General features: G+C 48.0%; 2 protein-coding genes across 5 annotated transcripts in view; one reads left to right on the forward strand and one right to left on the reverse strand.

Moving 5' to 3' along the window:
• The window catches only part of rock2a (rho-associated, coiled-coil containing protein kinase 2a), a 72,619-nt gene extending 56,905 nt beyond the window's left edge, over nt 1-15,714 (forward strand). For 2 of the 4 annotated variants that reach the window (XM_064302759.1, XM_064302749.1), the window contains 12 exons: nt 201-304; nt 549-735; nt 2,127-2,220; nt 2,657-2,751; nt 3,978-4,169; nt 4,615-4,783; nt 6,382-6,452; nt 7,221-7,309; nt 7,411-7,489; nt 8,049-8,316; nt 8,877-9,090; nt 12,936-13,126. In XM_064302759.1, coding sequence (XP_064158829.1) covers nt 201-304; nt 549-735; nt 2,127-2,220; nt 2,657-2,751; nt 3,978-4,169; nt 4,615-4,783; nt 6,382-6,452; nt 7,221-7,309; nt 7,411-7,489; nt 8,049-8,316; nt 8,877-9,090; nt 12,936-12,999 — 1,626 coding nt within the window. In that variant the 3' untranslated portion in view covers nt 13,000-13,126. Of the gene's footprint in view, nt 1-200; nt 305-548; nt 736-2,126; nt 2,221-2,656; nt 2,752-3,977; nt 4,170-4,614; nt 4,784-6,381; nt 6,453-7,220; nt 7,310-7,410; nt 7,490-8,048; nt 8,317-8,876; nt 9,091-10,370; nt 11,628-12,935; nt 13,127-13,764 lie in introns of those variants that run through there. The other 2 variants (XM_064302781.1, XM_064302770.1) reach the window with 2 other exon arrangements.
• Nucleotides 15,715-15,920: 206 nt separating this feature from the next.
• slc66a3 (solute carrier family 66 member 3) lies at nt 15,921-22,992 on the reverse strand. Its single transcript, XM_064302798.1, has 7 exons — nt 22,676-22,992; nt 19,367-19,449; nt 18,831-18,883; nt 17,674-17,748; nt 17,140-17,260; nt 16,863-16,904; nt 15,921-16,611 (listed from the first exon to the last, which is right to left on the reverse strand). Exons 1-7 carry the CDS (start codon nt 22,819-22,821, stop codon nt 16,520-16,522), a joined length of 612 nt encoding a protein of 203 aa, XP_064158868.1. The 5' UTR covers nt 22,822-22,992; the 3' UTR covers nt 15,921-16,519.
• Nucleotides 22,993-23,467: the final 475 nt, after the last annotated feature.

A 23,467-nucleotide genomic window follows, 5' to 3' on the forward strand; every position in this document is an offset into this window, starting at 1 on the left:
GATGTCTGGGCACTGATGGTGCGGGCATGTGTGTGTGTGTGTGTGTGTGAGATGTGAGCACTGACTGTGTGTGTGTGTGTGTGTGTGTGTGTGTGTGTGTGTGTGTGTGTGTGTGTGAGAGATATGAGCACTGACTGTGTGTGTGTGTGTGTGTGTGTGAGATATGAGCACTGACTGTGTGTGTGTGTGTGTTCTTGCAGACGCTATATAAGACGCAGGTTCGGGAGCTGAAGGAGGAGTGTGAGGAGAAGAACAAGCTGTACAAAGACATGCAGCAGAACCTGCAGGAGCTGCAGGAGGAGAGGTGAGTGTGGAGGAGCACGGCTGTAGTGAGCTTAATGATGAACTGCAGGAGGTGCAGGAGGAGGAGGTGCTGCGGGAGGAGCTGTGCTCCACCGCATGCCTTTACCGGAGTGCGTTTTACACTGCGCTAATTTTAACTGCGCTCACAGTCAACCGTACGGTCCACTGCGATGGGCTGTGCTGAAGCAGACGTTAATTTGGCTGTGTGGCGTAAACGGCGGCCGTGACTCTGGCTCCCCCTGCAGGGACTCGCTGGCGGCGCAGCTGGAGATCACGCTGACCAAGGCGGACTCGGAGCAGCTGGCCCGCTCCATCGCGGAGGAGCAGTACTCCGACCTGGAGAAGGAGAAGATCATGAAGGAGCTGGAGATCAAGGAGATGATGGCCCGGCACAAGCAGGAGCTTGGGGAGAAGGACGCCACCATCAGCTCGGTGAGATGGGGGAGGTGGGGGGGGTGGGCGATAGCATGCTCCCATTGGGTTTAGTGGGTGGAGGGTACTATTTGTGGAGTGGGGAGGGGGGGCTACACCTGGTGAGTTGGAAGAGAGATTTGGATTGGGTTGGCGAGATTGGAGGAAGAAACCATCGGCTGTATGGAGTCAGGCTAGACTAGGGGTGCCCAACCCTGCTTACACTCAATGCTGACAGCACAGCGGCTATGCTAATGTTGTCTGCGCATGTTTTTACATTACATTGCAGGCATTTAGCAGACGCTCTTATCCAGAGCGACGTACAACAAGTGCATTAGTTCAAGGTGCAGAGGTGCAAAAGAAACACACTAGAGTCAAGTAAAGATCGTAGTGCCAGAAGTGACCACATAGATCAGGACTCCAACCCTGTAGAGTAACCTGTTCAGCAAACAAACAAACAATCCTGCCAAGTACAAACTAGCACTGAAATCACATTTGCCTAATCAGAATCAGAGAAAAACAATCCTGCCAAATAAAAACTACCGTGATGGTATTAGCCTAACTAGGTACATTGAGTTAAACTATAGGCTAGGGAGGAGTGGGGAGAGGTGCAGCCTGAAGAGGTGAATGTAATGTAATGTCTGAGCATGTGGCGCTGCCCAGCTCTGCTCCAGGAGATCTACCGTCCTGTCCGCTAGCACTTCAACCCTAATTTGGCACACCTGATTCTACTAATTAGCAGATATCTAGCTGTTGAATGAGGTGCTCTTTGTTAGGGTTGGAGTAAAAACCCACAAGGACGGTGGATCTCTAAGGAACAGGGTTGGGCAGCCCCGGGCTTGAAGAATTCTTGTGGAGAAGAGGATTATATTATTAGCTGGCTTGGAATTTTTATCTCGGCCTTAGAAGGACCGATTAAGGGCATAATCAGCACAGCTAAACTCTGACTTATTCTCCACAAATTTGAGGATTGAGAGAGGATTTGTTTTCCGAAATTTGGAACGTGTCTTAACATTGGCCAAAAGCCCTGGCTGAAACAGGCTTGAGTTACAGCCCGGCACTTGGTGATTCACAAGAAAAACCAGGTATTTATAAAAACAAGGAATTCATTAACAAAAGAAAGTATTATATTAACTAAAAGGAAAAATAGTGCCATGGGCAGCTTGGAGCCCTGATGGTTGCCATGGAGTGAACTCACTCTTAGCATCATGGGGCTCCTTATAAGGGTTACCCCACAGGTGCCCTAAATCCTGCAATCACAGAAAAAAAACAAAAAACACAAACAAAAAAACATGAGAAAAGAGCGTGGCTCAGCCACATGCCACTAGGGGCATCAGTGAGAGGGCTGGGAACGTGACTGTTAGCTTTGACCGGCGGCAGAGCCGAATTTAACCCTCTACCGCCCCCTGCAGCTGGAGGAGGCAAACCGCACCCTCACCAGCGACGTCGCCAACCTGGCCAATGAGAAGGAGGAGCTCAACAACAAGCTGAAGGAAGCGCATGAGCGTAAGTAACCACTTCCTGTTTATGAGAGTCTCTGTGCTGGCCACTTCCTGTTGGGAAGTGATTTGGTATAGAAGAGGGAAAGTTCAGATTGTATCATAAATCTGACAATTGCCAGCCAGCAACACTAAGAAGACCAAGTCTGCTATTTTCATTTTCATTTATCCATTTATCAGATGCTATTAGACTGAGTTATTTACCAGGTGCTTCACCTGAAAGGTTCATAGGGGAGGAGACAAAACCCTGTATTCAAAGATAAAAGTAATCCCATAATGCTTCAGAAGTCAGGGCAGAGTCAACTCAAAAGGGATCTGTAGCGAAATGTCTAGTGAGCTCTCGACTTTCCTCTTTTAAGTGGTGTGGTTCTTCCCGAGCTCGTTTCTGCTGCTCGCGCACGCACTTCCTGTGTAAACCCCGCCCCTTCCCCCCCGCCCCACAGAGCTGCAGAAGTCGAAGGAGGAGGAGCAGCAGATAAGCCAGGTGAAGATGGCCTTCGAGAAGCAGCTTCAGAACGAGAGAACGCTCAAGACCCAGGTCAGACCACCTCTCTCTCTCTCCTCTTCCTCTCTCCCTCATCCTTCTCTCTCTCTCTCTGTCTCCTCCTCTCCCCGTGTTTCTATCTCTCTGTCTCCATCTTTCTCTCTTACCCTCGTCCTTCTATCTCTTTCTTTTCACCCTCCTTTCTCTCTCTGACTTTTGTTCTTTCCCTCTCCCCACCATCTTTATCTGTCTCTCTTTCTCTCCCTCCCTCTCATTCTCATTCTCCCTCTCCCTTCTCTGCTCACGGCGGTTGGGTCGTTGTCTCCGGCTCAGTATCGCCCTCTTCTGGTTGTTTTCTTTCTCGCTCCCTCCCTGCTGGATCAGCCTCTGTCGGTTCTTCCCCCCGTCAGGCTTGAGAAATGCAAGCCGAGATCCTGTCACACAGCCCAAAAGATCAGCAGATGAAGTGTAGCCACTGCCACTGTGGAAATATCACCAAATAGCATGTTATCATCCATTAAACTGTGGCTTTAAGTCTTTCTAAACTCATGTTTATTGGGCGTATCGTTTACTCATAAAAAGTAATCTGATTTGTACAGTAATGGAATGGATAATAGTAGTAGCTGCAGTAGTATTAATAATAATAATGTAAGTGGTTGGTCATTGTGAAGCTTTGTGCAGATTATCAGTGTGAGTTACAGGGGACTGCCTTCATCCCACAGGTTTACAGGCTTAGCTGTGCGCTAACCCAGCTCTGTTATGGCCGTTCGGGATTATGGGTAAAATCAAGTGATGTCATTAGCAGTGTGTGTTTGAGCTGAAGTGGACAGAGTAAGGGAAGTGTGTGGAAGTGTTGTTGTTATTATTATTAGTTATCTTAGCAGAACATGCAGAGGGACGTACACAGCTTAGATTTTCAGGTCAGGGGCAGTTCCTCACCTGAGATTGGAACTTGCAACTCCCAAGTAACAAGAGCAGTGCCCTGACTGTGATACCACACTGCATTCGCGTATTATTTGTGATTCAGTCAATAAAGAATCTGCGTGCGTGCGTGCATTGATCAGATTGACCTACAGGGTCCAAGTTAAACTACACGGTCGTTCCCTGCACTTGGTACTGTACTTCCCTCTAGAGTTTTCAATGCACTTGTTCCTGGTTATGGTTATACACTTTGTTGTACGTCGCTCTGGATAAGAGCGTCTGCCAAATGCCTGTAATGTAATGTGTGTGTGTGTGCGCGCATGCGTGTGCACGTGCGTGTGTGTGTGTGTGTATTACAGGCTGTTAACAAGTTGGCGGAGATCATGAACAGGAAGGAGCCCCGCCCTGCCGGCAGTCGCCGTGGCAACGACACGGACATGCGCAGGAAGGAGAAGGAGAACAGGAAGCTGCAGCTGGAGCTGAAGTCCGAGAAGGAGAAGCTCAACAGCACCATCATCAAGTACCAGAGAGAGATCAACGACATGCAGGCGGTCAGTATCTCCCTGTCCCACCAATGCAACCGCAACCTTGCACTAACGAAACCACTGCCTTGCAGTTACTCAGCCTGAACCTCATAGTACCCTGGACCACTCATACCACAAGCTCTTAGGTCAGATAAGACTGGGAACATGAATGTTCATTAACCCTTTGAGGTGTAAGATTACAAATATGCGATTAAAACGTTCTTAAATGTTCAATAACATTCTAATGCTGATGTCACAATCACTGCTGGTGACTGAAAGCAGTGGAGTTCTAGAACACCGATTTAGAATCTTTGGGGAAAAACATTCCAGAAAACCTGCTCTTCAATGTGTCACCACAGTTACAAACTGAGTGAGAGCTTTGACAGAGTGTCTCCCCTTGGTGAGTGATCACTGCTGAATGTATGGAAAGTATTCTGTCAGTCTGAAGTCCCGCCCCCTCTCTGGTTTCCAGCAAATCGCGGAGGAGAGCCAGGTGCGCATCGAGCTGCAGATGGCCCTGGACAGCAAGGACAGCGACATCGAGCAGCTGCGCAACCTGCTGACCTCTCTCAACGTGCACTCGCTGGACTCAGCCAGCGTCAGCAGCGGCCCTGACCCCGAGACCGACGACGCCTTCCCCGGTAACCGCCTGTCGCACGCACACACATACATGCACACACACCACACACACACACACACCATACACACGCACACACACACCACAACACACACACACATCACACACACACACACACACACACACACACCACACACACACACCACACACACACACACACACACACACACACACAACACACACACACACACACACACACACACACACACACACACACACACACACCACAACACACACACACACTACACACACTACACACGCATCACACATACACACACACCACATACACACACACACACTCACACACACACACCACTACACACATACACCATACACACACAACACACACACACACACACACACACACCAACACACGCACAGACACCACACTCACACACCACATACACACACTCACAAACACACCACACACGTACACATACACACACATGCACGCACACACACAAACACGCACACACACACACCTATCTCTCACCTCGAGCACAGGCCCTTTTTATCCTCCTCTCTCTCTCTCTCCTAAACCACGTCCTCCCTTCCACTGCGACTCTGCACATTTCTCCTGCTGAGTGTCTCTGTTCCTCTGTTTCTCTCTTTCCTTCCCTCCCTCCGTCTCCCTCCCTCGCTCTCTCTCTCTCTCCCGGGGTCCCGCAGTGCGTATCACTCACACGCGCACCTCGGAGTGCCTGTCCCTCACCTACGAGCGCACCTCCAAATCCGTCCGCGTTGACACCAGGCCCCTCCCACCCCGCTCTCTGTTCGACTCCGACTCTGAGGAGGAGGAGCCAGAGCCAGAATGGCCGCCTCTTCCGCTCAGTGATGATGACGAGCCAGAGCCGAAATGGCCGCCTCTTCCACTCAGTGGTGACGACGAGCTAGAGCCAGAGCCAGAATGGCCGCCTCTTCCGCTCAGTGACGATGACACTGATGGGTCTGACTGTGCAGGTGACCCCTGCATGGTGTTTGGCAGCAGCGCGCTCCGGCTCCTTGACCCCTTGACCTTCTGACCCTGCCCTAGTCGTCACTAATCCTATATTATGCTCTGCACTCATTTTGGCTTCCTTCATTTTCTGAGAGCTCTTCTGATAGGCTCTCTATGCCCTCTCTAACGCTGCCTGTGTTTCCAGGTTTCTCCTGTCCTAACAGCTTAAGGTTCAGTTGGTTCCGTTTAGTCAATAAGACAAGTGATGTTGTCCGATGGAAATGTGTGACGAAATAATGTGGGTTTATGTATTTATTTGTTTTATTTTACGGTGTGTGCAAGGGGGAGGATGGGGGACTTCAAGCCTGCTACCGAAGTAACACCTCAATATCCCTCACAGTGAATTGTGGGATATTGTGAAGCATAATCAATCAGCCTTTATTTATAGAGCACATTTCATACAAATTTGCAACACAATGTGCTGTTTGTGCATGTGTGCGTGTGCGTGTGTGTGTGTGTGTGTGTGTGTGAGAGAGAGAGTGTGAGTGTGCGTAAACTGGGTACATAGTGGTTTATGGCTTATTGTGAGTTTGCGATTCCGTGGCCACCGCCCTGTTGTCCGATCTTCGTAACGCACTTCCTGTTCCCCCCCCCCCCCCCCGCAGAAACGAGGCTGGAGGGCTGGCTCTCACTTCCTGTGCGGAACAACAACAAGAAATTCGGCTGGGAGAGAAAGGTAGAGGAAGCCGTACAGATTAAGAGCCCGTACGTCCAACTCTGGTCCACGGGGAAATCGAACATCCCTGGACGAGACGTGAAGTATCTGCTTTGTGGGGCCCTCAAAGCCCATGGGCAGAGATTAGCCCTGCTGTAATCATGGCTTCCTGTGGGTGATGTCACTGTTGGTAGATTCCAGAATGAGGCTTTAAATGGAAACGTGTGATATGGTTTCCCTACGGTGTGTCTTCCCTCATTTAACATTCTAAATTGGAGCCGTTTACCATAGTGGACACTCTTATCCAGAGTTGGGCGGCAGTGTAGTATAATGGCTAAGGAGTTGGTCTTGTAATCTAAAGGTCGCCGGTTCGATTCCCCGTTAGGACAATGCTGTTGGACCCTTGAGCAAGGTACATTGCTCTAATATATATCCAGCTGTATAATTGGATACAATGTAAGTCGCTCCGGATAAGAGCGTCTGCTAAATGCCTGTAATGTAAATGTAACGAAGCACACCACTTACATTTGTACATGCAGTCCGTTTATACAGCTGAGTATTGTACTGAGGCTGTTATGCAAAGGCAGAGCAGACTGGGGAGTCCGTTGTTCTTATATTGTAAATTGTTATGTTGTTATATTGTAGGGTGGGTTGTAAAAGGTGTTGTGCTTTGTCTCCCCCCTGTAGTATGTAGTGGTTTGTTCCATTGTGTGACTCTGCATTCAGTCTCCCCCTGATGTTCACGATGGTTTGCCCCAGTGTCTGACCGCTCTCTGTCGCCCCCTGCAGTATGTGGTAGTGAGCAGTAAGAAGATCCTGTTCTACAACAGCGAGCAGGACAAGGAGCAGTCCAACCCCTACATGGTTCTGGACATCGAGTGAGTTACCCCCCACGCCCCCCCCCATTTGCTTTGTGAGTCACTGCCTTTATTTTCTGGTGTTTAATCGCTCCTCTCTGCCCCCCCCCCCCCCCCCACAGCAAGCTGTTTCACGTGCGGCCGGTCACCCAGACTGACGTTTACCGCGCAGACGCCAAGGAGATCCCGCGCATCTTCCAGGTAAGCCGCCCTGCGTGTGCGTGCGTGTGTGTGTGTGTGTGTGTGTGTTTGGTCTGGTTCGACCCGGCCCGACGGGCGACAGCTGGCCAAGGCGCCGCCGGGCGCTCGCTCCGATAACTGGGAGCCAGGAAAAGCCCGGAACATTCCGCAGCCATCTACTCTCCCAGCTGGCCGGGTTCCCTCTCGCTGACATCATCCATCGCGCTTCTCAGACTTATAAGGGCTGTTTCAGCGCTGTCTGTTTGGGGGTGTGTTTGCACATGTGTTCGTGTGTGAGTGTGTGTGTGTGTATGTGTGTGTGTGTGCATGCTTGAAATGCTCCGTATATCTCTGGTCAGTGAATTTCCCCACTGCCCTTCGATACAGAATATTCTATTCTGTTCCATATTGTTCCGTTCGGTTCCATTTTGTTCTGTTCCGTTCCACAATCGGAGCGCTCTGACCCTCCTGAGCGTTCCTGAGCGTCACTCCAGCCCGCGTTGCGTGAGCGCAGGTCACGGCCTTCAGCGTCTGCTCCTCCTCCCCCCCACCCCCCACCCCCACCCCCACCCCCCCTCAGATCCTGTACGCCAACGAGGGCGAGAGCAAGAAGGAGCCCGAGTTTCCCGTGGAGCCGCTGGCCATCGGCGAGAAGTCCAGCTACACCTGCCACAAGGGCCACGAGTTCATACCCACGCTGTACCACTTCCCCACCAACTGCGAGGCCTGCACCAAGCCCCTGTGGAACGTCTTCAAGCCCCCGCCCGCCCTGGAGTGCCGGCGCTGCCACATCAAGTGTCACAAGGACCACATGGACAAGAAGGAGGAGGTCATCGCGCCCTGCAGGGGTACGGCCGGGGGCAGGGGTCAGGGGTCACGGGGTCAGAGGTCGACGTTCCCCTCCGGGGGGAGGGGTGTGTTTAGGGGTCAAGGGTCATCCTACCCTGGAGGGGGCAGTGTAGGGTCAAGAGAGGTTGTTGTACCCTGCAGGGGAAGGCGTCAGATCAGAGTTCAGCGCAGGGGTAGAGGTCGGTGTGCCCTGCAGGGGGCGCTGTTGAGGCAGAAGGCTGGGAACAGTAGGGGGGGGGGGTAGGCTGGGGGATTGCAGTTTGCTGGGGTGCTGTGGCAGACAGTTTAAGAGAGAACAGGATTGTATTGTTCTTCAGTTGAGTTTTTGTGTGAATGCAGTTGAAGTTGGGGGTGTGATTTTGAGGTTGTGTGTGAATGTTTGCATGGTTTCATTCAGATGTTGCGTTGGGGTTGCGTGTAATTGTGTGTGAATATGACATTGGGGGAAAATGGTGCGGTTGTCTGTGGATGTGTGTGTGGCTGTGGGGGGACGTTGACGCTGTGCGATGCCGTACGCTCACTGCCCCGCCCCTCCCCCGCCCTCTCCCTCTCCCCGCAGTGAACTACGACGTGTCGACGGCGAAGAACCTGCTGCTGCTGGCCGTGTCGCAGGAGGAGCAGCAGAAGTGGGTCAGCCGGCTGGTGAAGAAGATCCCCAAAAAGCCGCCGGCGCCCGAGCACTTCGCCCGCTCCTCCCCCCGCGCCTCCATGAAGGTGCAGCCCAGCCAGTCCATGAGACGGCCCAGCCGCCAGATCCCCCCCAGCAAGCCCAGGTGAGCCGGGGGACCATGAGAAATCTCCTGTAATTATTCAACACGAAGTAAACATTTTTGATTGCTTAATTGTTTTTGGTATATTTTTAGTGTGTTTGTGTAATTTAGTACACAAATCAGTATTCCTGATTTAGTTGAATATTTGCATTTTGTTTTTTTAAACCCATGGTGGTACCCATGAGCTAAGCTTTGACAGGGCTGGTCTTTCACAGAGACGGGCTTTCACAGAGACGGGCTTTCACAGAGACTGGCTTTCACAGAGCTGGTCGTTCACACAGCTGGTCTCTGGTTCCATGAGCTCAGGTGGTCATTCATAATGAAAGCGCAGATTAAGTGTTTGTGCTCGAGTGGAGAGCGCATACAGGGCTGCTCTGCCACTTCAGTTATACTCACACAGGGAGTATAACTCACCTGCTCTCACACCTGAGCACAGGTAGCCTCGGCTCAGCATCAACGTCTCTCACACACCTGAGCACAGGTAGCCTCGGCTCAGCATCAACGTTCTCCACACCTGAGCACAGGTAGCCTCAGCTCAACATCTCTCTCCACACTGAGCACAGGTAGCCTCGGCTCAGAGATCCATCTCCACCACACCTGAGCACAGGTAGCCTCAGCTCAACATCTCTCTCACACACCTGAGCACAGGTAGCCTCGGCTCAGCGATCCATCTCTCACACACCTGAGCACAGGTAGCCTCGGCTCAACATCTCTCACACACCTGAGCACAGGTAGCCTCGGCTCAGCATCAACGTCTCCCACACACCTGAGCACAGGTAGCCTCGGCTCAGCATCAACGTCTCCCACACACCTGAGCACAGGTAGCCTCAGCTCAACATCTCTCTCACACACCTGAGCACAGGTAGCCTCGGCTCAACATCTGTCACACACCTGAGCACAGGTAGCCTCGGCTCAACAATCCATCTCTCACACACCTGAGCACAGGTAGCCTCGGCTCAGCATCAACGTCTCCCACACACCTGAGCACAGGTAGCCTCGGCTCAGCATCAACGTCTCCCACACACCTGAGCACAGGTAGCCTCGGCTCAACATCTCTCACACACCTGAGCACAGGTAGCCTCGGCTCAACATCTGTCACACACCTGAGCACAGGTAGCCTCGGCTCAACAATCCATCTCTCACACACCTGAGCACAGGTAGCCTCAGCTCAACATCTCTCACACACCTGAGCACAGGTAGCCTCTCTCACCCCCCTAGTGGATTTGGACAGGGTGTCTGACCCCCCCCCCCCCTCTCTGCTGGTAACCCCCCCCTCACTCTAGCCCCGGCCCCATGCTCAAAATCATCCTGCACTGACCCTTCACCCCATGACCCCTGACCCCTTCATGCTCCTCCCCCCGGTGACCGTAAGTAAGCAGGCCGTGTCCGTGAGCTGTGGGAACCGCGCATGTCAATGCTAACGCTAACGGTGTGCGTTCGTCCCTGCTAGCCCTGAGGGGGAAGTGGTGTGGCACGCCCTACTAACCTGCCTGGTTACATTACCCCACACACACACACAGACACACACACACACACACACTCAAAACATCCTCACACACACACACACACACACACACACACACACACACACACACTCAAAACATCCTCACACACAAACACAGCTGTGCATCATCCTGTAACCCATGGCTGCCCAGCCCAGGTTTTTAATATCCTGTAGGTTTTCACTCCAACTCTTTCCCTCCACTTTAACAAAGCACACCTCATTCAACAGCTGGAGCTCTCACTGAGCTGCTGATTAGTACAGTCAGGCGTGCCGAATTAGGGTTTTAAGTGATACCGGACAGGACGGTAGATCTCCTGGAGCAGAGCTGGGCAGCGCCACACGTTCAGACAGCGTTAGCATAGCCGCTGTGCTGTTAGCATTGCGCGTGAGGAGGTGCAGCCGAACTGATCTGGGCCTCCACAGTCACCAGCCTCCCCCTCATTCCTCACAGTCTGTGTTTTTCCTGGCATTAACAGGGTCTCCGGTGCTCCCCATCATTTTTAATTTAAAACATGAAATTTTAATTTAAAAGATTTAAGAGGAAAAAACCCTGCCAGCACCCTCCATCAGAACCGGATGAACTCTCCATCTTTTCCACGCTGGTCATGCCACAACTGCACCACCTGATCACCACATTCTGAATCCTCACCTGCATCCGTAATGGTGTTTATGTTCCCAACAGATGCTTGCGTTTTTTTTGTGTGTGTGTTTTTTAAACCAGAAAAGAAAAGGGCAAGCGATTGCTCTTCTAGCCGCATGCACGAGTGCGGGGTCAAAGAAATGCAAGTGTTGGGAAAGAATGTTGTTTCAGTTCTCTCCGTGATTTAGTAACAAGCCAACGATGTGCTGGTCAAAACAAGTGCATAACTCACTGGAGAATGGGACTCTGTGTACAGAGGTGTAGTACCTTCGTTTCCCTGCATTTTCATAAGCAGTCCTTTTAAGGTAGCATGTACTGAGCTTGTACAACAGCAGTGGGCTTTTTGGGTGATTTGAACCTATAACATGCTGGTTGAGCATGTAGGGTCCTGATCGGCATCCTGAACTACTGCTTGGCAGTGCCAGCGCGAGGATGTGGCTGCTGGGTGTGTCTTGCTCTCTTAGCTCCACCCCTTGCCCCGCCCCCCTCTCCTGTTTCAGGTTGCTTGACTTCGGGTTGCCAGATTGGGACTGGGCTTTTGATGAAGTGGACGATGAGGACGTGTTTGATTTCTGAAGAAGCGGGGGAGGGGGGATAGAGGGTAACCACGGTGCATGCTGGGATGTCTGTGTGTGCAGTGTTGAATTTGTTTCTCTTGGGGGCCTGGAGTTGGGTCCCTCCCAAACTGAGAGAACACAGTTACCTCATTGCTGCTCACAGCACATAGGTACTCTTAAGGTTGGGTGAGACACTGTAATGATTATTATCGAATGCAATAATGATCGCCACCACCATGTGGTGCATTTTGCCTTTCTTGTCATCTTTTTCTCTTTAATTATAAACATCCAAACATCAGAGGCCTTGTCAAATGCTTATGAACAAAAAAAAGGTAACCACTGATATCTGATATTCCTATTGGTTGATTTGCTGGATTTTGATAAGACAGCCAATCAGCAGCAAGGCAATACAGCTTCCATGTGATCATGTTGTGATGTGTTTGTCAATCACATGGTAGCTGTATGCGCTTGCTGCTGATTGGCTGTTTTATCAGCACCCAATAGATGCCAGTGGTGAAATCTGGCCCTGGAAGCATTTTATGTGGCCACTGAAGTTTGGATGTTTTCTACTGTGTAATAGCAGGTATAATTAAAGACAGAGACGAAAAGAAAGGTAATGCACTGCATGATGGCGGTGATCGTTCTTACGATCGATAATCATCGTTGAGGCATATCGCCCAGCACTAGTTGCTCAGGGTACCAGTATACTGTGGGTACTGTTGGATTTTCTAACGGTTGGAAGCTGCAGTTTGTCTCTAGGCCTGGTTTATAATACCACCCTAGCTCTCCTTCATGTCTCAGTCAGGTCTGATTCTCTCTCTCTCTCAGCCTCCTGTGAAGATTACCCAGCCTCAGGCTGCTCTGTCTCGGTTGCAGTGGATTTTTTCAACATTTATTTTTTCCTCAGAACTTCTTCAATACAGCTTTATGCCCCTGGGTGCTGTAGTTTTATCTGCGCAGTGCTGTAGTTTTATCTGTGTAGTTCTGTAGTTTTATCTGCACAGTGCTGTAGATTAATTTACCCCTGTCGTTCCGGTCTGTGATTGGCTGTGCCTCTATTGGCCCTTGTAAATCTGGTCTGTGATTGGCTGTTCCTGCGCTGGCCCTTGTAATGCTGGTCTGTGATTGGCTGTCCCTGCTCCTCTAGCCCGCCCAGATCAGAGGTCCCCAGGATGAAACGGGAAGACAGTGGAAACATCAGCAGATCCTGATGCGTTCACACAACGCTAAACTTTACCCTAGAGCAATTTTAATCACACGCTGTATAGTTCTGTTTGCTGCATTATATTTGAGTTAAATGTGAAGTTTTGCAATAAAACATGCGACCCAGAGGCCCGATCCACAGCTGTCATTCTGAGTCTTTCTCCTGGCCGCACGGCGTGTGCTGTGATGCATGTCGAGTACTTTTACTGGTGTGCGCGTGTGTGTGCGCGCATGTGTGTGTGTGTGTGTGCGCGCATGTGTGTGTGCGTGTGTGTGCGTTTGTGCATGGTACAGGAATGAAGTTCCATGGTTTTTTGCAGTTTGGTGTTTTAGAGCTGTGAATGACAGCAGGCTACAATGAGTCATTTAAAGGATAACACTGGTCATTTTCATTTTTTCAGAATCATCCGCATATCCTATATACCAAAACTTTGACTCTTTTAATACTTTTTAGGACAACAATGGAGTTGTATGACTTCCGGTACATCAGCATGGGCGAGATGGACTGTAATTGTTTGTAGGATAAATTCATTCAGAACTTGGCAGAAACATCAACAGTTTTAGTCTTTTTGTAGGATATGTTGACGATACTGAAATAATGAGAAGTACCGGTGTTATCCTTTAATAAAATCTGAGCGTATGTGGATTTTGATATTGCGTTTACAGAAGTTGCAAAATCTGTGTTGGTGAGCTCTGAGGAACTCCAAACAGGGCGCTGGCGTCACTGTGGTGAATCTAACCCTCTCTCTGTTTCTCTCTCTCTCTCTCTCCAGTTAACCGTCTTTGCTTGGGGATGTGGTGGAACTGAAAGGTGACGGGTGTTTCTTCCTAACTCAAAAAGACTGAACTTTCTTGGCATATCCAAAAACCGAAACAAAAATGCACAAATACTACTTTTTAAAAGTTTCTTTTAAAGACCTTGTTTTTAAAAAAATTTTCTTCCTATCCTGGGTCACGGCACTTGGCTTCTGCGACGAACGTCCGTTGAGCTGGTTCAGGCCGGACAGACTGGGTTGCTGGTCTCCATGACGACTTGTAGGCGCTTCCAAAAACCTGCCTACTTCCTTCTGTCTGTCTGTCTGTCTGTCTGCTCCCACACTCTCTCTCGCAGCCCTCTGGAGATTATTCTGGAACAGCCAGGCCAAAAAACAAATGGGAGTGTAGTGCTGGAGGTTAGGCCATCCGTAGTCTCCTCACGGTACACCTCGACATCCCAGCGTGCTCAAGGGACACGCCTGCACCAAAATGGCCGGGGGGCAACCAGGAAGAACCACAGTGAATCTCCAGTGAATAACACTAACCGGGGGACCGCAAGTCATGTGACCAGTAACCAAGGAACGGCAAAAAAAAAATACGCTAAACTGTGTTTCAGAAGAAGAAGAAAAAAAAATACCTCCCAGCAAGAAGCGTCTTTAAACTACGGTTAAAATGGCGGAGTCGCTGGTCGCTTTCCAGGTGGCACGGAGTCATAAACCGCTACGATCTGTCACACGCGTGCTCCCAAATGTACGTGTCGCATGCATGCATTTGGAAGTGCTGCGCTTGCCCCGCACAGCGACCTGGATCCGCTCACGCGCATGAACAGCGAGTCTGCACACGCACACGCATTCTGTACTGCAAATAAGAGCGTTTGGCACCGACGCTCAACACTGCATTATTGCATTTAAAAAAAAAAACGTTCTCACAGAAGCAGCTTTATGAATGAATTTGGGTGTGTCTGCGGGTGGGTAAGGCTGCCTGCATATGTTCAGGATCTTCACAGTTTAAAATCGAAAAGTTTTAAAAAGTTTAAAAGCGCGTGAATGTTGTAGCAGCCTAGGTTTTTTTATTTTCATTTTTTTGGGTGACATTTACTTTGAGGCAGTTCGAGTTTGACATCCTGCCTGCCAGTCCTTTCATGCAAATGCCTTGACGTAAAAGAAGCGCGGAGCCCTCCGCTGTCCTGCAGGGCATTGTGGGCCGTGTGTGGGAGTGCGAGAGCGAGTCCGCATGGCGTAATCGGCGTGCCGTACGCTATCGGACAGCCGCACTTCCTTTTCGAATGTATCTGAACAGGAAGCGGGAGCGAGTGAGAGAGGAAGGGCACTGGAAGAAATATGCGCTTAATTTCTGGAGGATTGAGCGTCGTTGGTGCAAGTTCATTATCACTATTGTGTGTGTGTGTGTGTGTGTGTGGACCTTACAGTTGCCTCAAAGTTCCATTACATACTTGCCTTCTGATCCTTGTGCTCGTACTCGAGAAGAAAAGTATTATTTTTATTATTCCTGAGATGGAACAAAGGAGTTGACCTATTTTTTACTAAAAGCAAAATTTAAAAAATTAAAAAAACAAAAAGGAGGAAAAAAAATAAACTTCACTGCAGATATATCCACAAGCACTAAAGTATTTACGGTTTGCTGTAGAGCCTTTGGAAGGTTTTATGTTTGTTTTTTTTTTTGTATAGTCTATTCATGTAGCTCCAATCGTACTTGGAGGTTTTGGTGTGCTGTGTGAATTAGCTGATAATGTCCAGGGTTTGGAAAATGGCACACAATATATGAATATATATACAGCATATACTTTACATGCCATCTTAGAAAATGTATTATTTATAATGACCTGTCCACCTTTATATTTAAATAAAGTGCTATGTTCAATCTGCATGTTTTATACTGCTGGAAAGAGTGGAGAAAAGATTGTTAACCTACCTGACAATAAAATTATGTAGCCCTCTGTTTTTGAATCCTTTGTTCTACATTGGCTTTTTATTTTGAATGTGATTTTATGAAATTGTGTATATGAATGTATGTAGTTTTGGAAAAAAAAAAAAATTGTTAAAGTTATTTCCTCAGAGTGTGGAGTCCTAACTTATCTACTTTAGCATTTTATTGGTTCATGGAACTACAGAAAATGGAGTACTGGGAAGATGGACCGGTACACACTACACAGCAGATTTGGGTTTTTTTATTGACTCATATAACACAATCACAGAACCAACACGGTTGGGATTAGAGACACATCTTTACACTATGCTCCCATTACGGACCCCCCCTCCTCACTGTGGGGGGGGGTGGGGGGTTCTTAATGGCAGGAAGCATGTTTCAGAAACTGAAATTAAATCCATTCTGAGACAGGAATGAAACGGTGGAGCAGAGTTCTGAGACTGGAATGTAAAAGTGGAGCAGAGTTCTGGGATGGGAATGAAACAGAGAAGCACAGTTCTGGGACAGGAATGAAATGAGTGTAATTCTGGAATGTGTAGGATGAAGTGGTGGTGTGTAACACAGACAGGGAGCTGAGGTAAGTACACTTAAAAGGTTTGGGGGGTTTGTGCCACTGCATACTTGTCTTCTGCATCTGTGCAGTAGATGCAACGTGGCAGATACAGTACGGTACGGTCAGCTGCTTCCTCTTAACGTGGTTCACTCCCATAGTGCACTGCGGTTCTCGCGCGAGGGCATTGTGGCGGCTGGTCACCTCTGAGGATCACCAGGAGGCCCGGTGAGACGCAGGAAGCGCAGGAGTCTCCATGGCGACGGGCCCGACGCTCAGTCCTGCTTGCTTCCTTTCCGCCTGTAGTGCAGCACCACCGCCGTCACCCACCCGTTCAGTATCGCCATGACGATGAACCTCACCAGAACTGTGGGGGGTGGGGGGGTAGGATAGGAACAACCATACACACATTTATCACAGGCATGGCCCAGTCCACACTTAAGCATACTATTTTGGGTGATACAGATATGATAGGGGAATAAACATTTATGTGAATGAGTGATGCTGAATATTATATATAGAACCAGGCCACAGGACAACATGAGGTTGGAACAGCAATAAACAAAGCAAAATTTGGAGGGGGTGGGGGGTCAGGACGGAGAGAAGAAGCCAACCCACCTTGCATGTCTCCTGTCATCATGACTGTGGTGAAAATCCTGGCTGAATAGGAGTTGTACATCAAAAATTAAGAAAAGGCAAAGTCATGAAAAAAAACTACAGCAAAGCACTGATATGGACAAACATGCTAACACAACTGATTTCATGCTGTAAGTAGCGCAGTGTAGGTAACAGGTGTCATTTCTTTTCTGTGTCATCACGGGCCCCATCCCTGCGTGGGACCTGACCCAGTTTGGAGACCCCAGCTTTAGCCCCCCCCCCAGGGAACAGGACTCACCCAGGCAGGTGTAGGTGGCCATGCCCCAGGACAGGGCGCTGACCTGGCCCGAATCCTTGGCCTGCCACATACACTGCAGCTGAGCGAACTTACTGGCGGCACTGATGAGAGTACACAGGCTCTGCAGGACACGTTAAAAACAAAACAAAATAAAACAAACGGGACTGTTAATACACCTGCTAAAATAATACATAATAATGCAATTTAGTAACACTTCACAAAATGTACTCTGACTAAATGAGCTAATTGGCTGTACACACCTACACTGGTTCATTGGTTCGATTGGATCACGGTAGAACGTTTCATATAAGGACACTAGAGCAGCCTTTGGCTGTCATTCATGTACTTATCAAGAAATGTTGCTAAAATGTCAGATGGTGAACAGCTGTAGACGTAAACTCTATAACGGCCATTTTGTTTACCGAACGAACAACGTATCCCTTAAAAAGACAACGTTTGTTTCCCAACACAAGCAGGGCTGTGGGCCACGGTTTCTCGGGCCAGTGAAAACCAAACGCTACTGGAAATGCTCACCATGGCCAGGTCAATGATCCACTTCTGCAGGGTGAGAAGCTGCCAGCCGCCTACAAACCTGGTCAGCTGGGTCAAGTCAACAGTGCCGTTATCATGGTTAGCGTTAGCATTAGCATTCTGCCTGTGAACACTACTGCTGCAGCCAAAAACCAGTTTGAGACTCGAGAGAGAAGGGAAGGATTCAGTCCTGCATTACACAGCGTGTGTAAATATATGAAATGTGTGAATATATAAAAGTGACTACGGGTAGACTGTTGCTATGGTAATACGAGGTTTTCCACTTAAATATGATATCTTTTTAATTATTCTTCAAACAAGGTTTAGGCATAAAATGATACTTGATTATCGAGGACCAATGATTATTTTTCATTAAAGTCTCTGCGAAATGTGGTACTTATTCAATAATGAGATTAAGAGTCTAGATATGATGCTCATATGATGCTTATTAATGTTTCACGGGTACTTCAGAGACAGATTAGCAGGAGGGAATATCAACTGCATTCTGGGACTGTGTGGACACACATTTGCGGAAACAGTGGTTAGTGAACAGTCGCCAGTGATTTTTCTTTGTAGGCTTAATGGACAGACCAGTGAGCTAGCCAATCCGTCAGCAACACCAACAAAGACAACCTCAAAGCTACATAGCAGAATACACATGGCTATGTGTGGGAAAGACATTGTAGCGCTGCCTGGAGTTAGTAACTTCACTAATTAAAAAGCGTACGTACTAATAAACAGGCATCTTGACCTAGTAGTGTCTAGGCAGCTACTAGGAGTAACTAGAAATATAGTTTATCCAATCTGTTATGCAGCATTGTTGGGAGTACCTACGTTTTCCAGAGGAAAGATTAATAACTAAATAAATAAATTCAGATCCAAAGGAAGTGTGTGCATCTGCTATTTAAGGTGCATTATAAAGCAGTATTGTACAAAAGTATGTGATTGGTTATTGTAGACGCTGAGCTGCGTATGATTGGTTATTTTAGATGCTGAGCTTCATGTGATTGGTTACTGTAGGTGTTCAGCTGCGGGTGATTGGTACTGTAGAGCTGACTGATGATTGTTACTGACGAGCTGTGAGGGTTTACGTAGAGAGTTCATGCGATGACGGTAGTGCTGAGCTTAGGAGCTGTACGTGAGCAGTGATTGGTACTGAGGCTCTGCCGCAGGTTCCCGTTGTAGTGGAGGATCATCAGCAGCAGAATGGCGTCTGAGACAGAGAACATCTTCAGTTACACACACACACACACACACACGCATGCACACACGCACGTACGCATACACACACACACACGCACACACACATACACACACGGCTCGAAGCTTTTGATATCAATATTTTTGAATGACAGGCATTTACTATTTATATATTTTTTTGGAAGAGTCTGTGTAACGATTTCCTGGACCATTTTACTTTTACCCATTTTGTAACTTGAGAATTTCTGCAATTACAGACACGCAATATACCGTGATATTGCAAATATGTGTACTTTTTTTTTAGAAAATATAAGGATCAATATATTTCACAACAATGTACCAACAATACTGCAGTATCTGAAAGTGGCAATAATTCAATGAATCTTATGCCTGTCCATCCACAGTGAAGTCTTGCAGTATCTTGATGATATACTACAGTACATTTTCCCTATATTGTATTTGCATAAGTACACTGTGAACTGTATGTTGACCTTACCCTGAGCGATCAGAATGGGGTACTCCAGGTAGGTGGGGGGTGGGTAGTCGTAGTACATCTGGTAGGTAATGAACACGATGAACCTGAATGAACACACAGGTGACACTGTAATTCCGTGAGAGCCAGGTGACATGGTAGTTCAGGGATCCAAAACTCAAATCCTGGAGGGTCTGCTGGTTTTTTTTTTTGATGTGTTCCTGAACTTGACGCAAGCGCTTAATGCAAGTCACTGATTGGCTGAACAGTCTGCACACCTCTGTTCCGAGGCCTAAACTGGCTGCTGATTGGATGGAACTGGAGATTGACACCCCAGCTACGGTTCCATGGCAACCATGTCTGGAGCTGCTAGTGTTACTTCACTCCAGTGTAAGGTCTATTTTAACTCAGAGGGCAGGACCAGCTCATACATGTTCTCCTAGAAAACCAGCCGGTTACTGTTACTGTTCGACACCCACATTCCCATTCCCGTTTGTGTTAGCATTAGCATTCTCCATCTAAGCCTTGCTTAAATAACAAGACATTCCTTCCTCTGTTTAGGGTCCCATTCACGCTTGCTATGGGGGGGGGGGGCTGAAATTTCTGGACTCGACTGTCCTCTTTGCACATGTTGAATGTTCATACACGTAAACATGCAAGCAGAGGTGAGCAGTGATTTGTTTATTCTAAATGACAGGTCACACACGGCACATGTGGGTGAAAAGCATCACCCAAAAGTCACCATGAGAAAGCACAAGCGCTGAAAGTGCCACCAAAACGCGCATTAGAGCTGCAGCGATCCAAACCGCACGTAGCAGCAGAAACAAGTCAGCCGCACAACAATCACACACACACAGAGACACACAGAAACACACACACACACACGCACGCATACACACACACACTCAAACAAACAAAAAGTTTTTCACTGCCGAATGTTACCGAGTCATCAAAAAGCAAGCTGTGTGCCCAAATGGAACCACCAGAGGGCACCGTGGAGTGACGGAAGAGGCCTGTGTCGAGTGAAAGAAGCCGCTTGGAGCGCAGCCATAGCCTAAAGCTACATGCACTTGTTAGCAGCCTTGGCTAACACGGACTGGGACTTCTCTCTGTGGCGGTGTAGCATAACCCCGTAGCGGCACCCGACCCGGCGACAGCAAAGCAGCACGGGATGGATCCGCACGGCCGCGCGCTTCTCTGCGCGTGCAGACAACACGCGTGTGCGTTCGGTCACGCGACGACACGCCCTCTACCTGCCGGGCCAACCCTCACCTGGCCCAGACTCGGGGTCCGGGAAGCTGTGGGGGAGACCGAGCCTTTTAGGGGACGGGATTCTCCTGAACGGACCGCGAACGTCCGCTAAACCTTAAATCACGCAACGCACGCCGCGTGCTGAGGCAGCAACGTCTGCGAGCATCATTCAGAAAACCAGGGCCCATCGCAGCTCACGCAGGCCAACACACCCACCACTGGTGCTATAATGCTCAAGTCACACTGGTCACCCCCTCCCCCACTGCTTACTATGGTTATATTTCCAAAACGCCACACAACACAGAGTCCAATAAAAATCAATAGGAGAGCTCCAGTGTACATGATATTTAATATTTATATTGACATATTGATTTTATATTTACATATTGATTTTATATTTACATATTTATTTTATATTTACATATTGATATTTAATGACCAGGTGCACTCGATCGTGCGTCTTGTAACTACTCTTCTCCACAATCGATAATCCCTATTGGCTCCTCTAAGCTGAGGTGGGAAGTCCAGGGGTCAGAGAGTAAAAGTCCCGGCCTGCCATGTGTTTCCCCCACCCGTGAACTCAGCCAGCTGATTTCACTCATTAGTTCGACTTCCTGGCTGAATAATTGCGCCAATGAACAAATCCAGGTGACTGGAACGAAACACCGGGAAGGACTTCTACTCTCTGAACCTGGATTTTCCACCACTGTCTCTAAGACAGAACCTGTGTTTCCCCTCCCTCCACTACACAGCTTTTCTTTGGAGGGAAAATACACACTTGCGAAATAGGCCTACAAATGTGCACACACACAAAAAAAACAGGAACAGGTAGCTCTCTGATCTCACTGAAATACTTTGGGAATTGTGTAAAAGCTTGTGAGCCAAACAATGTGCAGCTTATGCGCAATGTAGAGATTTACTAGAAAGGAGGACGTGCTTCAGTAAGCAATAGGCCTGCTCTGTTTAAAAAAAAAATTTAAAAAAAAACTTGGAAGCACCATATCTCGCTGAACTTGTATCATGCGATAACCACATCCTTTGTTCACTCAGAACAAGTTGATCTTGGCCAGGGAAGCTCAAATTTGGCCCTCAATGCCAATAGTACTTTTGGCTTTCATTTACAAAAAAAACTAGCAGTCACCTAATATTAGCCTTGAGGGCCAGATTTAGGTATTCCTGATCTTGGCCTAAAAGAGTCATGTGTTAAGTTAGGGATGCACGAGGGTCGATACATTTCAGGATTTTGTGACAACTTTTGCTCTTAATAATTTAATGTGTTCAATCATATCTTGATCTGACATTTGTATAAGCACCAGCTGCAGGCTGCAAGTGCACCCTAAAAATGGGACTGTGCTGAAGTACAGGAGTGAACCCGCGTAGTTCATAGAGCAAAAAAATTTGATTTGATTAAATTTTGATTTTTCTAAAAACCAAAGCTGGGGCAGGTGGGGTGCAATATCAAGTCGTATAGTTACACCGTTTGGAATCTGGCAGGGAGGCGCTACACACACACGTCGTAAAATGAATCAAAGTGTATTAATCATTTCGAAAACTTTTTGGGTTTTTTAGCAACATCAACCACAATCAGGAGTTTTATGCAGGTTATCTTGTATTCGTGATAAGCACTGCATTAGCTCTTCAAGGTGCATATCGGTGCAGCCACAATACAGATAACGCCTCGTATTTAACGACGTAACACAGGCAGCAATCACTTGCAACCGCACTTTCAGAAAGGAAACGGCTGCCTTAAGTTTCCTTGCTACTTCTGGCGGGTAACTACAAAGGAGACCTTTTGCTTCGATGCGTTTGTGTTAAACACACCATACCACGATAGCCGCTTCTCTCGCTGATCGGCAATTCTGTGTCGTTGCATAACTTGGAAAGTTACGGACTAATTTGACTAGCTGTGACAAGAGACATATTTGGTTGCACGAGTTTTTCCTGCTTCTCTGCGAAGTAATGCAGCATGAAACAGATACATTGAAATATCAAAATCTTGTTAAAAATACATCTCATAGAAGGTCAATTTGTCAACCAGGAGGTTTTAGTGCAGCTGCTACTTCTAGGTAAAACTCGGCTTACCCGATTAGCTCTAACAGAAGACTCTTCAGGCTGACGCCCCTGGTCGATTTCGCCTGCATTAGTACGAATATCTGCGGAAACTTCAGCACCATGCACACGAACAGAGTGCTGAAGTTGGCGAAATCAAGCATCATATTGGCGTCCATTGTTGAGCCGTGTAGAGATGGATTTTTATTGCCCGGTCTCTCCTCTCGGAGGTCCTCTATTTATCTTGGCAGCGTTAAGTTACTCCAGCGCATCCGCGTCTAATCGAGCAATGCATTTTTGGGTTTCTCTTCCGCACACATCACCTCGGTAGGTTTTTTACCCTCCGGGCGACCCGTAGTAGAAACTGCACAATTCGCAAGTCTGTACTTGGTTCTCGCTCTGAATGAGACGCTTGTTCAAATGCTGAGCAAATTCGCCTTCAGTGTAGGGCTAGTTCACGTCGAGCTCCTATATAAAAATACGAGATCAGTGGTTCAGTTTGTTACGCATTTTTAAACGTAAAGACATATTCAATGCAATGGCTCTTTTCAGACCTCCTGGCTCATAGCTAAATTCCGTAATAATAATAATAATATATATTTTTTATTCACACAAAGTAAGTGATAAAACAAAAGTATATAAAAGCAAACCTAGCAGGGATTGTGCAGGAGAGGTAAGAAACCCCAAAGGGCTTATAGTAAAAACCTTCCCTCTAGGATTTACAATTTATCCTAATACTATGGGGTTCTTTTCCCTTAACATAATAAAAAAAGATAAGAGATAAAAAAAAGAAGAAAAAACAAATAAATAATAATAATTAGTATC

Source organism: Anguilla rostrata, chromosome 1 (assembly GCF_018555375.3).
Source record: "Anguilla rostrata isolate EN2019 chromosome 1, ASM1855537v3, whole genome shotgun sequence".
Taxonomy (NCBI): domain Eukaryota; kingdom Metazoa; phylum Chordata; class Actinopteri; order Anguilliformes; family Anguillidae; genus Anguilla; species Anguilla rostrata.